Genomic DNA, 16126 nt, shown 5'->3' on the forward strand with positions numbered 1-16126 from the left:
TGTGGAAGAATTGTCCAGAGACTGGTAGGCAATTGACAATTGATCCTAGCAGCACAGGGCATTCCCAGGGGAAGAAAGAGAATCAAAGGAGAAGCCGAGAGTCTCACTGCCCGGAGGTCATTCGAATATTTATCACAGTCGTCTCCATCTTACTAAACTGTGTAGGGGCAGATCCCGAAAGCAGGAGGGCATGCTAGAGAGAAACCAGCTGGGCCGAGCAGAAACCCGATAGGCCCTGGCGAGGGAACAACCCCAAACATCAGCGACCATGATACCCGCACACCCGCAGAGACAAACCCCATCTCTCCCCGCACATTAAGCTGGATCCAGCAATCCCGGGGGAATGGAGTGAGTTGGTGGCCCACGGTGGATACATCCGGAGAAATTGTGCGGAGATGCTAGGCGGGTTTTTCCGTCCACTGAGGAGCGTTGCTGCACTACGCTAGAGACCGACTCGACTGCGACTGGAAGATCCAGCAGTAGCTCTGCTTATTGGAGTAGCAGTAGTCTCTGATTATCATGCCATGACTGATGGCAAAAATCTGTTGTATGACGTGCGGACTTAATCTGATCCATGATGACGATGTTGCAGCATGCACAAGGATGTATCCATGTTGGTGAACGGGACGAAAGACGATGGAATGGAGCTGAAATATCCCGAACGACTGACGCAGATCCCTAGAGTCAAAGCATCGAGCATCTTATCGCTGCTTCTTCATTGGTTTGAAACCCGATAAAGCGTGGAAATCTTGTAGTGACCAGCCGCGTAGATGAAGTGAGAGGGAGTCGGGATTGATGGGCTGAGTCTGGCGTTACTAGCGCATGTACCTTGGGACTCACCGCTGCAGTTTTTCCGGCATAGTGCCCCAGATAGGTAAATTAAAGGGCAGTTACTAGTGCAACTGCAGCTAGCTGCTATAACTTGATGTGTGCATCAGTGCTCAATACCCTCTGTGAGTGGACGAATGGTGGTCTTCTTGAACGTACAAACTGCCTGCAAGAGGCGAATCATACGCGCGACCGCCTCTTTTCTGCAAGGAGGCGCTCACTTGTCAGTCTAGTTTAAGACCCAAACTCGTCGTGCTAAGCACAAGCGCGTCGAGTGGCGTTTCTTCAAATGTCAGATAGCAAGTCAAGCTTCGGCTTTGTGTATTCAAAGTCCGTAGTGCTCTATATCACAGTACAATAATACGTCCAGAAGCCCAGAGAACGTTTAACGTGCTCCCCATTCAGCAATGGGCATGAAGCTGCCGAGCATGACCCTCATCGGGACACACTGGCTTGAGCGCACCTGACGGATCTAGGCCAATCTCACGCTACAGTTTGCTGACGCTTTTTCACCTGTCCACACACATTATAAAATTCTCTCTTATAAGAGAGAAGTCGCCTGCCTTGGTCTTGCTTCTTTCTCGGGAACATGCCGACGGAACTGCGATTTGCCGGTTAGCTATTTTTCCTGGACAACGGGCTGCTACATGTTATGCTGGAAATGACTTTATCTCGTCCGCTTGCCCGGCCGTAACAAAAGCAACTGTGCTATAAGCACTGGTCCTGGGGGCTTCTATTGCGCTAAGATGCATCACTTCTCTTGTGGTATCGAGGAACAGCGCGGGAGGATTCGATTGTATCTATCGAAATGTTCAAGGAGGTTGTCTTAGGAGTACAAGAAGGCAGAAAAATCAGAGAAGAAAGAGACGTATTCAAAGCAGACCTCATGGAAAGGGATACAGCCGTTCCTGAAAGATAATCAATTGACGACTAAATCCTCTCATGAAAATTGAGCTTATCCTTCGGAAAAATTCTGGGCAGTACTCCTTCAGTTTCGACCATTAGACAAACACATATTTAGTGGAGTTCTAAGATCCGACTTCCAGTCCTTGTTATAGGCAGTGCTGAAATACGAAGTATCATCTGTTTTGATTATTCCTTGACTGATTCTCTAGAGAAGAAAATAAAGAACAACTGTAGTAGTTGAGCTGTCGTCATAGCCAAATACACGATCCTTAATAGAGGTCCCCAAAAGGCGGATAAGTTTTTTTGAACACCATCAACACACACATAATAGCCCATCATCAGACCGAAAGAACAGAACCTCGTCAATATTATTGCGCGTAAGCTTAACACCAGAACTATTAGCACTCATCAAAGCCAAACAGCTGAGCTTTGTGTATTGTGGTAGGAAGAAACTTCGAATGATACATCGTCTTTATCATAAGGCTGTCAAGGTGTACGCTTATCTAGACATTACTGTCTCAACCCATAGAAGCCGAAGCTATATCCGTGAAGTATTTCCGATATCCCGAGTAAGGCTCTGGGTTTTACCGGGATCAAGAAGCATTCTACGTAGGCCCCGTAAGTAGAAGAAGCCATGATCTTGTTGGTTGTTTAGTGGTGAGAAAGCATCACCGTCTTCCTAATCTTCTTCGAGTACTATTATATCTTACAAGATATTGGCCAAAAACTCTCTCAATCTCTCGCAGTACATATGTCACTTCAGAATGCGGTTCTGTATTCTTGTGTCTTTTTCGTAAGCCAATTTATACTAGATGATCAGGAATACAATTCTTATAATAAGATAATGTAATAGATCGGGATCGGGTCAGCTAGCGATGTTGTAACCCCTCGGGATCATATCAAAGTCAGGCTCTATACTATAAGTCGGGAGATCATCAACTATATTTCGCCACCGGTCTAATAGCTAAGTTAGACTATAATTTTTCACTTTAATTACTCATCCCCAAGGCTTGCATAGTAGAAACATAACATTTTATCTCGAATGACAAAATCTTTTGCACGAGCGAAGGGTTCATACAAATGGATACGCTAACCTCAAATAGGAAGTTGTTTGGGGTGGGGCAATGTAACAACCAATTATAACGGATCCTACCAAGATAATTTGCTACAAAGACTGCCTAATATAGTACTTCCAGCAATCGGCCCGCCGAAGAGGCAATTTATGTCAACCTACGAGTATAAAAGGCACGATATCCTTGAAAATAGTCTGAACTCTGAGGTTTAATTTGCAATACTCATCTAGAAATAATTTCTGATTCTATGAGTACATTTCATTGTTCTGCATAAATACCTTCTTCTCTGTTCAGACAATCCAGCGCCTTCATACTATATAATGGGAGTTACGACATCCCCTCATGAGCTGCTTCAAGCCGCGCGGATAGCGCCGGAAATCTTCAAACTCCGGCCGGACTATCGCGCTCTTTTGATGGTTGTTGAGAATATTCCTCCGGGTGCTAGCGATGCTTCCAGCGAGGTTCTTCTACGAGAAGCCGAAACTTGTGTGCAAGAACTACTATCGAAACACTCCTCCATCACTGACTTTCCGCATATTGCGGCATGGAGAGATGCATATAAAGCATTTGGGGCCAAACCTCAAAAAACACGCAACAGCCTCGAATCCTTGACACGTCGTGCAGATGGTGGCTTGCCGCGGGTCAATAGATTGACAGACATCTACAACGCCATTTCAGTCAAACACCAAATTCCCCTGGGTGGCGAAGACCTCGATAAATACGATGGATCACCGTTCCTGATCCGTGCTACTGGCCAGGAGCCATTCGAAACCTTTTCTGGTGGGGAACCCAAATCGGAGCTCGCTGCGCCTGGGGAACCTATTTGGTGTGACAACACTGGTATCACTTGTCGCCGCTGGAATTGGCGGCAGGGCCCACGGACTGCCCTGACTGATGAGACCAGCCGCGTTTTATTCATTCTGGATGCGCTGGAGCCTCTTTCTGATGATTCTTTGGTCCAGGCTGCCGATGAGCTTGCATCGGCATTAAAAAGCCTTTCTCCAGAGGTTCAGACAACCTGCCGCATTATTCGATCAGCGGAAATGAACGATGATGTCAAGGCTTGATATGAGAATGGTGCTGCATATTCGTGGGCGTTGAATGACATGGAAGAACAATCCCAATTCTATATCGAAAAGGCTATGCCTTCTGTCAGGATGTTGGATGGTTCATGCGGATGAGGACCACCTTTTATTCATTTGCAGATAATCATCAGGGATGACTTTTTACCCATTTCTCTGTCCGCCTCCTTTGGCCTTCCCACCAACCCGCTTTGTTTCTGCTAAATGCTACCAACATTTGATGTGGGGCCGTGACCCCCAGCCCACTGGGGTACTACATTGCATATGCGATTTCATTTACATATGGGGACTTTGTATAGAATAGATTTCTAGTATAGTTTAGCAAAAGTTTATATATTCTTATGGACTCTAACTGTATATAGACTAACTATGCCTTTTTTTATGGTTTTATCTTATATCTAACAGTAGTCTGTTTTTAGATTAGTATAGTTATAGTGTTATACTATGATAGTTTACTATATTCTATCTAAGAAAATAAGTAGATGTACATTCTTCTATATATCGACTGAATGCATAATAGTTCAAATAGATATAGATAGATTTTAGTATCTGTCTATCTGCTCAAACTTATAATTAGTTATCTTTATCTTTCAAATACAATCATTCTGATATGAAAGGCATATGTAGCATATACAAAACTTAAAGTTTCATAAGCAAGGTTAAAATATACATTTAACTAAGCTCATAGGTCTTAATCAGCAGATTCAGATTCAGCTTATGGCTGAGCCAAGCCTAGAAATCCCGAGTCCTTCAGGAAAGCCTTGCCATGTCTAATAGCAGATATATCTAGTAAGTTTTTCTCTAATTCACTGTATTTAGATTCATGGCCCTATGTTATTATCTAGGTAATGAATAAGATAAGACATGGATTGTTGGACTTGGAGAGGACAACGGCTCATATGTGTTCGGTTCATGCTCCCACGTAGGTAAAAAGACCCTCAATTATTCGCTTTACTCGCGAAGTACTGCCGAACTGCGGTATATATACACTAAGCATCTCTGTTAGACCTCATTTCTAACAATATGTAGACTATTCAAAAAGTATTGTTTCTTGGACTAATAAGTTGTGGTGGACTGTATACAGACTATGTATATTTTGTTCACCATTTTACTCGCATATACTAGATCCTAAAGATCCATTAACAGTCTTAATCCAATTAGACAACTTAAGCAAACCACTTGCAACCTACTTCCTCATCCAGTCAGGCCGTTGTCAGGATTCAGTCTGGTGCGCTTCCAGAGTGAATACTCCAGACCTAAACCACTTGGCTATCCGGTAAAAGACTAGAATTTTGAGCTGCTAACCTCAGAACGCGCATCACTTATAAGCTTTAGGTGAATGTGAGGTTTTCCGGGCCGTTACACAGCCTGTTCATAAGACCACATGTAGAAAGAAGCAAAATCACCTGACCGTGCTGCGCGAAAGCTAAGATTACATAAGATTAAGGCACCAGATGACCCGCTACTAACAGCAGCCAATGAAATCACTCAAAAGATGGACCCCTGAACGCCGAGGCATGTGGAGAAATCATTGGCTGAAATGATCTGCCCGATAATTGGGCCCAGGGAGCAAACAACAAATCAAGCGCCCAGGCACAATTTGCAGGTCTGCCTTGCAACCACGATTCAGTGTCTCCCAAACTCTTTACACAAGTGCTAACTTATCTGATTATGAACGAGAAATGCTCCGGGTCCGCTTGATCGGCACGACGGGGATGGGTGATGCCCTAGTGAAGAATGACCTTTGGGGCATGTGCTCTTTTGGGGCTCATGACTGGCTGTCACTCACCGTGATGTATCCATCATCCGGACAGGTCCATCGGCTGAATCTTGCGCTCCTATATCTTATTCCGATCTCATACACTAAACTCGATTATGCAGCACACTTTCTTATTCTTCACTGCACTTACTGAATGTGGTCCTTTTTTTCCCCTCCCTTGCCCCGTGCCTTGGCCCAGTCCTCTGAAGGAGACATACCAACAATAATTGGAATGTGTCCACCTGTGTAACTAGTATAGCCACTGTAACCGCAGGCGGACCTGATAATGTGGACTCGAGAGTGCCGGTCCCCGTGTGACAGGGCTCGTTAGATAGATACCAATCAAGCTGCAGACCATGGATGTACATAACTGGGGCTATCCCATCCTTGCTTCCTGGCCCGTTGGCGGCTAGCGGTCAATACTCACCACCGGTGATCATGGCATGTGCTGGATCCCTATGCGCCCAGTGGGCTAAAGACTCACCACTAGAGGTGACCCATCCCTTCAACCGTCCAGTCACTGTTGTCGACAAACCAATCTGGATCCCCGCTGGACCTGGGATCTCACACACTCGTTTTTGAACTGAACTAAATTGATAGCACTGGTAACCACAGGAGAGTTCCCATTGAGAGCCGCCACTTGCCGTACCTAGTACTGGTTCTTGGGATATATATTTTGTATATCCTTTCGATATGGGTGGTTCGACGATTCGTTTCTCAGCTGCTTTCCGCTGTGCTAGATTAGCCATGGCGAGTTGGTACACCATGCTGATCTTGAGTCTACTTGAGCCAGCTGCCCGCGCTGCAAACTTGACTTCCCATGTGGATTTATTGTAAGTGCTATCTCGAGAATCGGTCATGATTCAGCACACCTGCTGAATGGTAAAATGTCGCAAGCCTAACCATGAGCAAGCTTGGGAACACAGAGTGGTGGCAATGACTTCCCTGGGGTTGCTCGTCCGTTTGGGGTGGTGAAGCTAGGACCCGATTTATATGTCTCCGGGACAGACTCTTATTCGGGATATTTGCCCAATGGCAATTTTTCGGGGTTCAGCATGATGCATGAGCAGGGCACGGGAGGAGCACCTAAGTATGGGACTGTCTCCCAACTCCCTTTAATTGGAAATATCAGCAATCCGCTGTCCAACATAACTATCGGCCGGTCAGGCGCAGATGAAGCATCAGTGGGCTACTATAAGGCGCAGACCGCTGAAGGAACGGTCGTGGAGCTGAGCGCATCTGCCCATGCAGGAATCTATCAGTACACTTTTCCGAACGGCTCGGATGGTAACGTCTTGGTTGATGTTTCGCATGTCCTACCGTCGTACCGGGGAATGGGACTTAGCCAGGGATACAAAGGTGGTAACATCACCATCTTTCCGGACGGGCATTATGAAGGCCACGGCGTGTACGACAACGGCTGGAACCGTTCCCCCGATTGGTCCATCTACTTCTGTAAGCCCCTTGTCAACGTATACGCCATATCACAGCAGGTTTAGCTGACTTTACCCAGGTGGCCATTTCGATGCCGCGCCCGTCAGCAACAAAACCTATGTTGGAACTGATGCGGGTGGAAGCGTTGAGCAACATAGCGGCTTTGCGTCGTCTTCTTCAGGTTCAACACGAGTTGGGGGTCTCTTTACCTTCAAAGATGCTGTAGTTACGTCTCGCGTGGGAATCTCGTGGATCTCCACGGAAAAGGCCTGTCAGAATGTTGAAGATGAAATACCGGAAGACAAGGAATTTCAGTCGGTCGTGGACGATGCTCAGTCCGAGTGGGAGACGAAAGTCTTGTCGAAAGTCACCACAACCAACACGAACGAAACAACTCTCACGCTACTATATACGTCTCTCTACTTCATGCACCTGATCCCCACCAACCAAACAGGAGAGAACCCCCAATGGACATCCCAGGAACCTTACTATGAGGACATATTCACCTACTGGGTAAGTGATTGGATAACAAATATAATGACACTGTATCGCTTATTCGGTTCGCAGGATCTTTTTCGCTGCTCTACTGCTCTCATGCAGGTGTTGCAACCCGCCGCATATGAAGAACAGATCCGGTCGCTTATTGACATCTGGCGATTCGAGGGCTACATGCCCGATGCCCGGTCCTCTAATTACAACGGTCGTACACAGGGTGGCTCGAATGCGGACAATATTCTGGCTGATGCCTATGTCAAGGGCGTGCGCGGTGCGGTAAATTGGGAAGATGGCTATAAGGCCATGGTCAAAGACGCAGAAGTGACTCCTCCCAACGATCCAGTCGACCCTCAGGCTCCTGATTCCTCCACAAAAGAAGGAAGAGGTGCATTGCCAGACTGGCTCAGCTTGGGCTATATCACGCCCAGATTTAGCCGTGCTGTCACACGGGCAGTGGAATATTCATGCAATGACTTTGGATTGTATCAGGTAGCATCAGGGCTTGGGAAGACTGACGATGCGGAGAAGTACCTGAACCGTTCCAGAAATTGGAGAAACCATTGGAATGCCAACCAGACATCGCTGGGATTCTCCGGCTTTGTCGTCCCTCGGAATGAGTCTGGGTTCATCGAGACTGACCCACTGAATGACAGCGGCTATTGGGGAGACCCTTACTACGAAGCCAGCTCATGGGCCTACTCTTGGGCGAGCATTCATGATATGAAGACAATGATTGAAAAGATGGGCGGAAATCAAACCGTTCTCGACCGGCTGAACATCATGTTCACTGAAGGGGCCAGCGGTTCCAGCGGTATCATTTTCGATCCTACAAACGAACCGTAAGTCGTCCTTTACCGCCTGGCTTCATGCTTTTGCGGGCCTTTCTCTTGCAGAGGAAATCGGCTAATAAAACCCATTTGGTCCAGTATGTTCAACGTCCCTTATCTTTATCACTATATCGACCGGCAGGACTTGTCTGTTTTCCGATCGCGTGATATTGCGAAATCCTATTATGGTACTAGCGTGTCTGGCCTCCCCGGTAACAGCGATGCCGGAGCTATGCAGACTTGGATATTGTGGAATATGATCGGACTGTATCCGGTGACAGGACAGTCGACCTTTTTGATCCACTCTCCTTGGTTTGACTCGCTTGTCATTGACCTCGGGGGTGGTAAGAAACTGAACGTCAGTTCGAGTGGCGGTGATGGAAACGGAGGCGGTAATATCTATGTGCAAAGTCTTCGCGTGAACGGAAAAGACTGGAAGAAGAACTGGTTGACATGGGACGACATCTTTGCCCAAGGAGGAACACTGGACTTCGAGCTGGGGGCGACCGCAAGTGACTGGTTCACAGGGGAGCTACCACCAAGTCCAGCTTCCTAGTGAAAAGTCGCGCATGCGCAGGTTTTCGCTTTAGCCTGTAAGTAAATCACTTAATGATAATGATGACCTATCCGTGTTTACCCGGGAAGATTCCACCTTGCACATGCTCTTACACACTTCAGCTCAGGGGACACCACTGTGCAACTGAGATGAGGATATTCGAGGCTCCATAATCAAAGGGGATGGTGATGTATCGTCTGTGCATCCCCGTAAAACCTGAAACTGCTGGAGATGTAGATACTCCATAGGCCATTAGACGTCGGAACAGGCTTTTTCTGGCCCTCAGTCAGTAGCAAGAACAGTTACTCCATGGTGACGATCACGTTGATCGTTATTTCGATGACAGTATTCTCAAAGGTCGCGGGACAAGACGGAAGAGCTAGGAGCCATTTTTGCTCGTGAAAGTGGATTGGGAACAACTGAGGTGGTTGAGTAACTTAAGGTTCTGCGAGTACCAGGGATCAAGGCCAGAACTATTTGCGTCGCAGTTGAACTGAAGGCATACCGTCCACCTACCAAAAGGGGGAAGCTGGGACTTATTCCCCGGCAATACAGTATGCTTACAATAGTGGGCCCCACCGGGACGTTCTCCTTACGCCAACTTGCCACCAACGGGGAAGTATCCGGTGTATCGTCTAGTGTAATACCTGTGTATCTTCCTCATGGCCTTGCAAGTTGCGACATGCGAAACCAAACAACGATCGCCCTACCTCCACCAGATGGGCCGTCACTTCTCCTTAGACCTTGTTGATCACGGTACACAGTTGGAATTCCCGCTGTGTACCTGAGTGGCAAATTCTTCTTGTTTAGGAGTCTGCTGCCATCTGTGGAACGAGTTCCACGTGGTGGGCTGGCTAACCAGCCTTTCCAGGGACTATATGGAATCATCTCCCGGAAGAACCGTTCCATAGGAGCGCTCGGTTGACTTCCCCTCATTCCCCTGACTGGAATGTCGAAGATGAGGTTGGCTACCAAGATCCTCAACTCCAATGTTCTTGTTGCATGTTCGGTATTCAACGGACGAAGTTCACTCCCTGCGTTCAAAATCCAGTTTTATTCTACGAAGTGCGCAATGCTTTCGCGTCGTCACCAGCCACTGTGTCCCTGACTCCATGCAGCCTTGCATCACCGCAGGATACGTATGAAGCCCACACGGCTTGTCTCCATCTCGCGTTTATCGGCAAGATTCACAAATGAAATGCGTTTCCAGACAACATTACAGCGGGAGGACAAACTCAAATTTCTATAGAATCGAGCCACTAGTAAAGTCAATCACCCTCACGATCTGTGGTGCAGATGCATATGCAGTCGCCGTACCAGCTGCATCCCCAAGATGCAATTGCCAGTATTTAAAATACTTCCACTGCAGTGATCATGTCCGGAAGAGCTGCGACTGCAGCTTCTGAGAGGTAAAAACCACAGATCTAGCGCGGTTAGCATACTACCAGGTAAGGCATACTATCCCGACCATGTGTTGTATGCGGGGCCCTCAAAAGACACTTTGAGGAGTCATTAACGGATAAATTTCAATGGCTGGAAATGGAAGTATTGTCGAACTTATGTGCGTCTCACTAGCGGTAATATCGCATCTCCCCGGCGTCGAATTTGCGTTTGCGCTTGGCTGGCCACCGACTTGCCTGCATGCATGCATGCATGGAAATATGCATGGCCGTTATTACCTAAAGCAAGATAGACTGCAAATAGTCGTACCCTATGCGAAATGCAACTTCAAGCAGAGAAAAAGCAATACGAGGGTTTATTCCTGAATCTACGCCCCCTTTATCACTCTTCCATGAGAGGTTTTGGATCGACAGGGACCCGACATGGTCTCAGACATGACGTGCTCACATTTCAACGTCGTTAGTAAGAGCGAGTACCAATAGTATGTGTACTATTACTGGATATGGAAGACTAACAGCAATGCATGGGTACCAGTAATTGAACACTACTACGAAGTAGTAAGATGAGGCTGCAGATCCTCATGGCAGTGGCGATAAATGTCCCGGTGGCTTTATGCTCCTTCAACGCCAATCAGCGGATCAGGGTGGCTGCCGATTGGGCAGACAACGTTCACGGCTCGTGTGGCTCACTGCCTTGCCGGTGATATTCATTCGACGGGCATCGGGGAATGGCAACAGTAAGTCAGTCTACAGCATGGTGATTTCAATAGCAAAATCTTAACTGCCTAGCTGCAGGCCCACAAAGCAACAGTGGAGCCCACATGATCAAACAGTCCTACTGTATACGCCTGATCGTCGCCATGCGGTTTGCATGGCCTGAAGGGACGATCGAACATCGACCAAGCTCGTAAGTAGCTGTCTCCACAACCCAGCAACGCTACGTCCATCACGCATACGCCCTTGCTATCCTTACCAGTGCTATTACAACTTAGCACAGAGAGTTGACCCGCCAGCTAGTTGCAATACGTCCCAGCTACTAAGGGTCTCAAAAGGATAGGAAATAGTGATGATCACTCGTGCGACGATGGGATATAAGAGCAGGCTTTCTTCGTCTCGAGAACGCCTCTTTCTTCTCATCAGCAGCGCATCATTCGTTCCTTACCAAAGCCCACTACTGTCATTCTTTACCAGATCCCACAAGAACATACCAAAGTCTATTCTTTCTCTTCCATTCTCCTTTCTTAGATACCACCAAGGACAATGAAGGCCTCCTTTATCACTCTCTTTGCTGCTCTGGCCACCTCGGCCATCGCCGCCCCTACCGGTGGTGTTCCTGGTGTCTCTGAGGTCACCAAGACTGTGAACATTGGTTCCGTCTCCAGCAACGTCATCTCCACCCCCAGTGCCAGTGCCAGTGCCGGCGCCACCGGCCACATTGTCCAGGATGCTGGCAACGGTGTCAACCAGGTCCTGACTGTTACTGGCGCTGACGCCAAGAAGCTCCTCGTCCAACTGAGCCCCGAGGTTGCCAGCCTCCTGTCCGGCCTGGGTCTGCCTGGCCTTGGATCCTCCGTGGGTACCATTATTAAGACCGCTGCGTCCGTTGGCGACCTTGTCCAAGATGTCGGCAAGGTCGTTGACGGCCTTCTCACTGTTGTCGATAAGGACGGTCGCGCTCTTCTGATCCAGCTCGACCCTGTGGTCACTGGTCTTCTCAGCGGTCTTGGGCTCCCCGAACTTGGTGTCCCCGTCGGCTCCATTGTTGGCACCCTTGGCGAGAACCTTAAGCGCTCGGCCGATGGAAAGATCGTTCAGGACCTTGCTCCCAAGGTCAAGGATGTCCTCGAAGTCACCGGCTCCGACTCTAAGCGCCTGCTCGTCCAGCTCAGCCCCTCCGTCGCCTCCCTCCTCACCAACCTTGACCTCCCCAGCGTTGGAACTCCCGTTGGACAGATCGTCAAGACTGCCGGCAGCGTTGGCGACCTTCTCAAGGACATCTCTACTCCCGTTGAGCAGCTCCTGACCGTCATCGGCCAGGACGGCTCTTACCTTCTCATTCAGCTGTCTTCCGACGTCACCTCTCTTCTCTCTGGCCTTGGCCTCCCCTCCCTTGGCACTACTGTCGGCAGCGTCGTCGCGACTCTTGGTCAGAACCTGTAAATGGTGAGTGCTCTCCGTTGTGTTGTTGCCTGATGGAGGAGCCGATGCTAATCATTCAACTTTCAGGTGCACAGTTACGGTGGTCTGCAGTGATGTCCTTCACATCAGGTTTGCATATACTCTTTTTCTGGGGAGTCAGCCTGGTTTGAATGCCGGCAATGAATAGCAACGAGAACCTCATTGTACATTACTACTCATTTTCGCCCTGTATTGTCGAACACATGTTGCCTATTATGCTGTTGCGGGGCGGGCAGACATGGCTATATATTTAATCATAGAACTTCATGAAACGATAAAAACAATCTCTTTTCCCTGTGCTTGACCTGTTAGCGTTCTCAATAAACAATCGCAATAGCCACTGGGCCTGACTGAAGAGAGGAGGAGGCCTCATTTGTGACCGCACAATGTGGCCGGCGACACTCCGAAGAGGCAAGCAAGTCCGGTCGGCAAGCACGGGGGTCACTAGCGCCGAGTCCACCGCTCGGCAGGAGAACCTCATTTCCTTTCAATAACCACAAGGCTTCAACTGTATCTACCCTCCAGCATTGGGCCCGGCAATCACCCGGGCTGGCCTAACTTATCTCTTTAAAAATCCGAACAAAATCCGTTTAGATCACAAACTATATTGCAATTTAGCATGCATGACAGACCCTTATTTAAGAGCTTATGCTCCGATTGAGAGTATCCGCCCAATCCCCTGATCAGTGCTACGGGCCATCGACTTAGTCTTGACTTCGGGCGTTTCAGATTGAAATTCCCACCCCTGTTGGGGTAGGCGAGAGGGGATTCCCAGCAATCCCTATGGAAGCTCGAAATTTTCTGCTTGGCAACTGGTAAAAGATTCTTGCGCTTTGATTAAGCAATATTAACTGAGTCGTCAGCTATCAATTAGATTCATCAAAAGGACTCTTGCATCTTCCGCTTACTATACTCTCTCAAGGCCTGCCTGATGGTCTGATCAGGAGTGAACTGCCCAGTATATATATGCCCCCTTGAGCCCTTCAATCTACTTGAGTCGATAGGCGGGGCTAATGCCCCATTCAAATTATCTAAGACAAACGCCCTAAGCATGGAGCAAGTCTCAACCGGGAGATAGCGCATCGATCCCGCTCTTTCGATGTTTTGGATTGCGCCGCTACTTCCTCATCCAGGCAAATTGTTTTGTGGGTTCCAGCAATAGTGTCGATAGCTTCATCTAGTTCACTCTGGTCGTGTCAGAGGTTTCCGGTATGGCACCGGCAAAACGTTCTAGAAATAGAAAGATGACAGCGGGAAATAGACTACTGTCAGAGGAGCGCTTGAATAGCGTTTCCCTATAAAGAGAGCGCCTGGGGACCCCTGCCGTGGGCATGATTCGTTAGATATCTCAATGTTCATTCTTTAGGGGTGCTTAGACTCACTTCCTTTCACTCTTTTTTTTTTTGTAAACCCCCACATTCCTTTCTTTCCTTCAAGCTCGACGAAGCATCATGCTTCTCGACAAGCTCTCTGTTCTCTCTTTCCTGGGCCTGGCGCCCATCTTTGCTGCTGCGCAGCTCTCCGGTTCCGTGGGACCGCTGACTTCCGCGTCCACCAAGGCAGCTACCAAGACTTGCAACGTTTTGGACTACGGTGCTAAGGCGGATAAGTCTACTGATCTGGGCGCGCCGTTGGCATCTGCCTTCGCTGACTGCAAGTCTGGCGGTCTCGTCTATGTCCCCTCTGGTGACTATGCTCTCTCCACATGGGCGAGGTTGAGCGGTGGTGAGGCATGGGCTCTGCAGATCGATGGAATCATCTACCGTACTGGCACGGACGGCGGCAACATGATCTATATCGAACACTCTAGCGACTTCGAACTTTTCAGTAGCACCTCCGAAGGTGCCATGCAGGGCCTGGGCTACGAGTTCCATGCCGATGATAACTGGAGCGGCCCTCGTCTGCTGCGACTCTATGAAGTGACGGACTTCTCGGTCCACGATTTCATCCTGGTTGACTCTCCATCTTTCCACTTCTCTCTCGACACTTGCACCAATGGCGAAATCTACAACATGGCAATCCGCGGCGGTAACCATGGTGGTCTGGATGGTATTGATGTCTGGAGTAACAACATCTGGGTCCATGATGTGAGTACCGAAGAGCAGAATGTTTCCTGTATACAGGTTATTGATTGGTCCGATAGGTCGAGGTGACGAACAAGGACGAGTGTGTCACAGTCAAGGTATGACCATGATGAGTGCGCCAGCAGGAAGCATCAGGCTAACAATCAATAATAGAGCCCATCGAAGAACATCCTCATTGAGAGCATCTACTGCAACTGGAGTGGTGGATGTGGTATGGGCTCGTTTGGCTCTGATACCAATGTCAGCGACATCACTTACCGCAACATCTACACCTGGAGCTCGAACAACATGATGTTGATCAAGAGCAATGGAGGTAGCGGCTTCATCGAGAATGTTCTCCTCGAGAACTTCATCGGTGAGTAATACCTTATGCAAACCCATTGGTCTTGATGGGACTAACCAAGGACTCTTTCTGTTCGTAAACAGGACACGGCAACGCTTACTCTCTGGATATTGACAGCTACTGGGCCAGTATGAGCGCGGTGGACGGCGATGGTGTCCAGCTGAGCAACATCACCGTGAAGAACTGGAAGGGAACCGAAGCTTACGGTGCTGAGCGTGGTCCTGTCAAGGTGATCTGTGCTGATGGTGCCCCTTGCTACGACATTACCATTGAGGACTTCGCCATGTGGACCGAGGAGGGTGATACTCAGTGGTACTCTTGTGAGAGTGCTTATGGCAGCGGATTCTGCCTTCAGGACAGCGACGACCACGTCTCTTACTCGGCCACCACTTCTACGGTCAGCTCCGCTCCCTCGGGCTACTCTGCGACCTCCATGGCCGCCGATCTGACCACTGACTTCGGCTCTACTGTCTCTATCCCCATCCCGACCATCCCTACCTCTTTCTACCCGGGTGCCACCCCCTACAGTGCTCTGATGGCCAACAGCGCTTCTACTGCCGCTGCTTCTTCCATTGCCAGCCATGCCACTGTCCATAGCAGCAGCGCTTCCGTTGCTGCTTCTGTGCCCAGCGCTGTCGCCCCTAGCGAGAGCATCCCCGCCGCCACTTCCGCCGTGGTATCCAGCGCTGCTGCCATTGCCCCCAGCCCCGCTGTGGGTGCCCAGGAGGGGTCTACCACCTCCGCTCCCAGCTTTGCTGCCCCCAGTGGTGCTGGAAACTCTCCCCAGGGTCCCACCGGAGCTTCTGGATTCGGCGAGAAGGGCCAGCAGGGTGAGCAGGGTGAGCAGGGCGAACAGGGCGAACAGGGCGAGCAGGGTGTCTGCTACGTGTAAAGTCGAACCTGCTATAATCCGGAATATGCTGGTAGCTGTGAATTGTAGGGGGGAAATCTATAGTAGCTTGGTATGTAGCTCAAATCTCACCAGCTGCTGCGCAAGCTTTGTGTAACATAGTGATTTTTAATTTTCTCCTCGAATAGTTGTTGTTTTGAGCCTTATTGTAAACACATTGTCGCACTGCATTATGATGTGTCCCCTACCTACTGCGAAGCCCTTTCGATGAATCCGACAAGTCCTCAGACCACTCGGGCCCCTAGGTTGCT

At 48.9% G+C, this 16126-nt stretch overlaps 5 protein-coding genes across 5 annotated transcripts; all 5 read left to right on the plus strand.

The window, feature by feature from the left end:
• Nucleotides 1–3020: 3020 nt before the first annotated feature.
• On the plus strand, nt 3021–4212 carry BDQ94DRAFT_135483 (B3/B4 domain-containing protein). The gene has a single exon (XM_026764677.1). It carries the CDS (start codon nt 3128–3130, stop codon nt 3872–3874), a length of 747 nt encoding a protein of 248 aa, XP_026631031.1. The 5' UTR covers nt 3021–3127; the 3' UTR covers nt 3875–4212.
• A 2129-nt stretch (nt 4213–6341) lies between these two features.
• On the plus strand, nt 6342–8998 carry BDQ94DRAFT_181406 (alpha-1,2-mannosidase family protein; the record flags this gene model as incomplete). The annotated part of the gene is made up of 5 exons (XM_026773878.1): nt 6342–6481; nt 6562–7103; nt 7162–7595; nt 7650–8416; nt 8504–8998. The coding sequence occupies 5 exons, from the start codon at nt 6342–6344 to the stop codon at nt 8958–8960; spliced, it is 2340 nt and encodes a 779-aa protein (XP_026631032.1). The 3' UTR covers nt 8961–8998.
• A 2574-nt stretch (nt 8999–11572) lies between these two features.
• Nucleotides 11573–12927, plus strand: BDQ94DRAFT_135487 (uncharacterized protein). The gene is made up of 2 exons (XM_026764678.1): nt 11573–12641; nt 12707–12927. Exon 1 carries the CDS (start codon nt 11621–11623, stop codon nt 12518–12520), a length of 900 nt encoding a protein of 299 aa, XP_026631033.1. The 5' UTR covers nt 11573–11620; the 3' UTR covers nt 12521–12641; nt 12707–12927.
• Nucleotides 12928–12948: 21 nt separating this feature from the next.
• Nucleotides 12949–13869, plus strand: BDQ94DRAFT_135490 (uncharacterized protein). Its single transcript, XM_026764679.1, has 3 exons — nt 12949–13353; nt 13402–13496; nt 13575–13869. The coding sequence occupies exons 1-3, from the start codon at nt 13322–13324 to the stop codon at nt 13784–13786; spliced, it is 339 nt and encodes a 112-aa protein (XP_026631034.1). The 5' UTR covers nt 12949–13321; the 3' UTR covers nt 13787–13869.
• A 120-nt stretch (nt 13870–13989) lies between these two features.
• Nucleotides 13990–15857, plus strand: rhgB (putative extracellular rhamnogalacturonase; the record flags this gene model as incomplete). The annotated part of the gene is made up of 4 exons (XM_026770497.1): nt 13990–14625; nt 14682–14720; nt 14776–14977; nt 15049–15857. 4 exons carry the CDS (start codon nt 13990–13992, stop codon nt 15855–15857), a joined length of 1686 nt encoding a protein of 561 aa, XP_026631035.1.
• Nucleotides 15858–16126: the final 269 nt, after the last annotated feature.

This window comes from Aspergillus welwitschiae, assembly GCF_003344945.1.
Source record: "Aspergillus welwitschiae strain CBS 139.54b unplaced genomic scaffold BDQ94scaffold_3, whole genome shotgun sequence".
Taxonomy (NCBI): domain Eukaryota; kingdom Fungi; phylum Ascomycota; class Eurotiomycetes; order Eurotiales; family Aspergillaceae; genus Aspergillus; species Aspergillus welwitschiae.

Bases quoted from the DNA above. Each gene is read 5' to 3' on its own strand.
- BDQ94DRAFT_135483 (XM_026764677.1), top strand. From the start codon at position 3,128: ATGGGAGTTACGACATCCCCTCATGAGCTGCTTCAAGCCGCGCGGATA.
- BDQ94DRAFT_135487 (XM_026764678.1), top strand. From the start codon at position 11,621: ATGAAGGCCTCCTTTATCACTCTCTTTGCTGCTCTGGCCACCTCGGCC.
- BDQ94DRAFT_135490 (XM_026764679.1), top strand. From the start codon at position 13,322: ATGGAAGCTCGAAATTTTCTGCTTGGCAACTG. The intron at 13,354-13,401 runs GTAAAAGATTCT...CTGAGTCGTCAG, and splicing joins AATTTTCTGCTTGGCAACTG to CTATCAATTAGATTCATCAA. The intron at 13,497-13,574 runs GTATATATATGC...AAATTATCTAAG, and splicing joins GATCAGGAGTGAACTGCCCA to ACAAACGCCCTAAGCATGGA.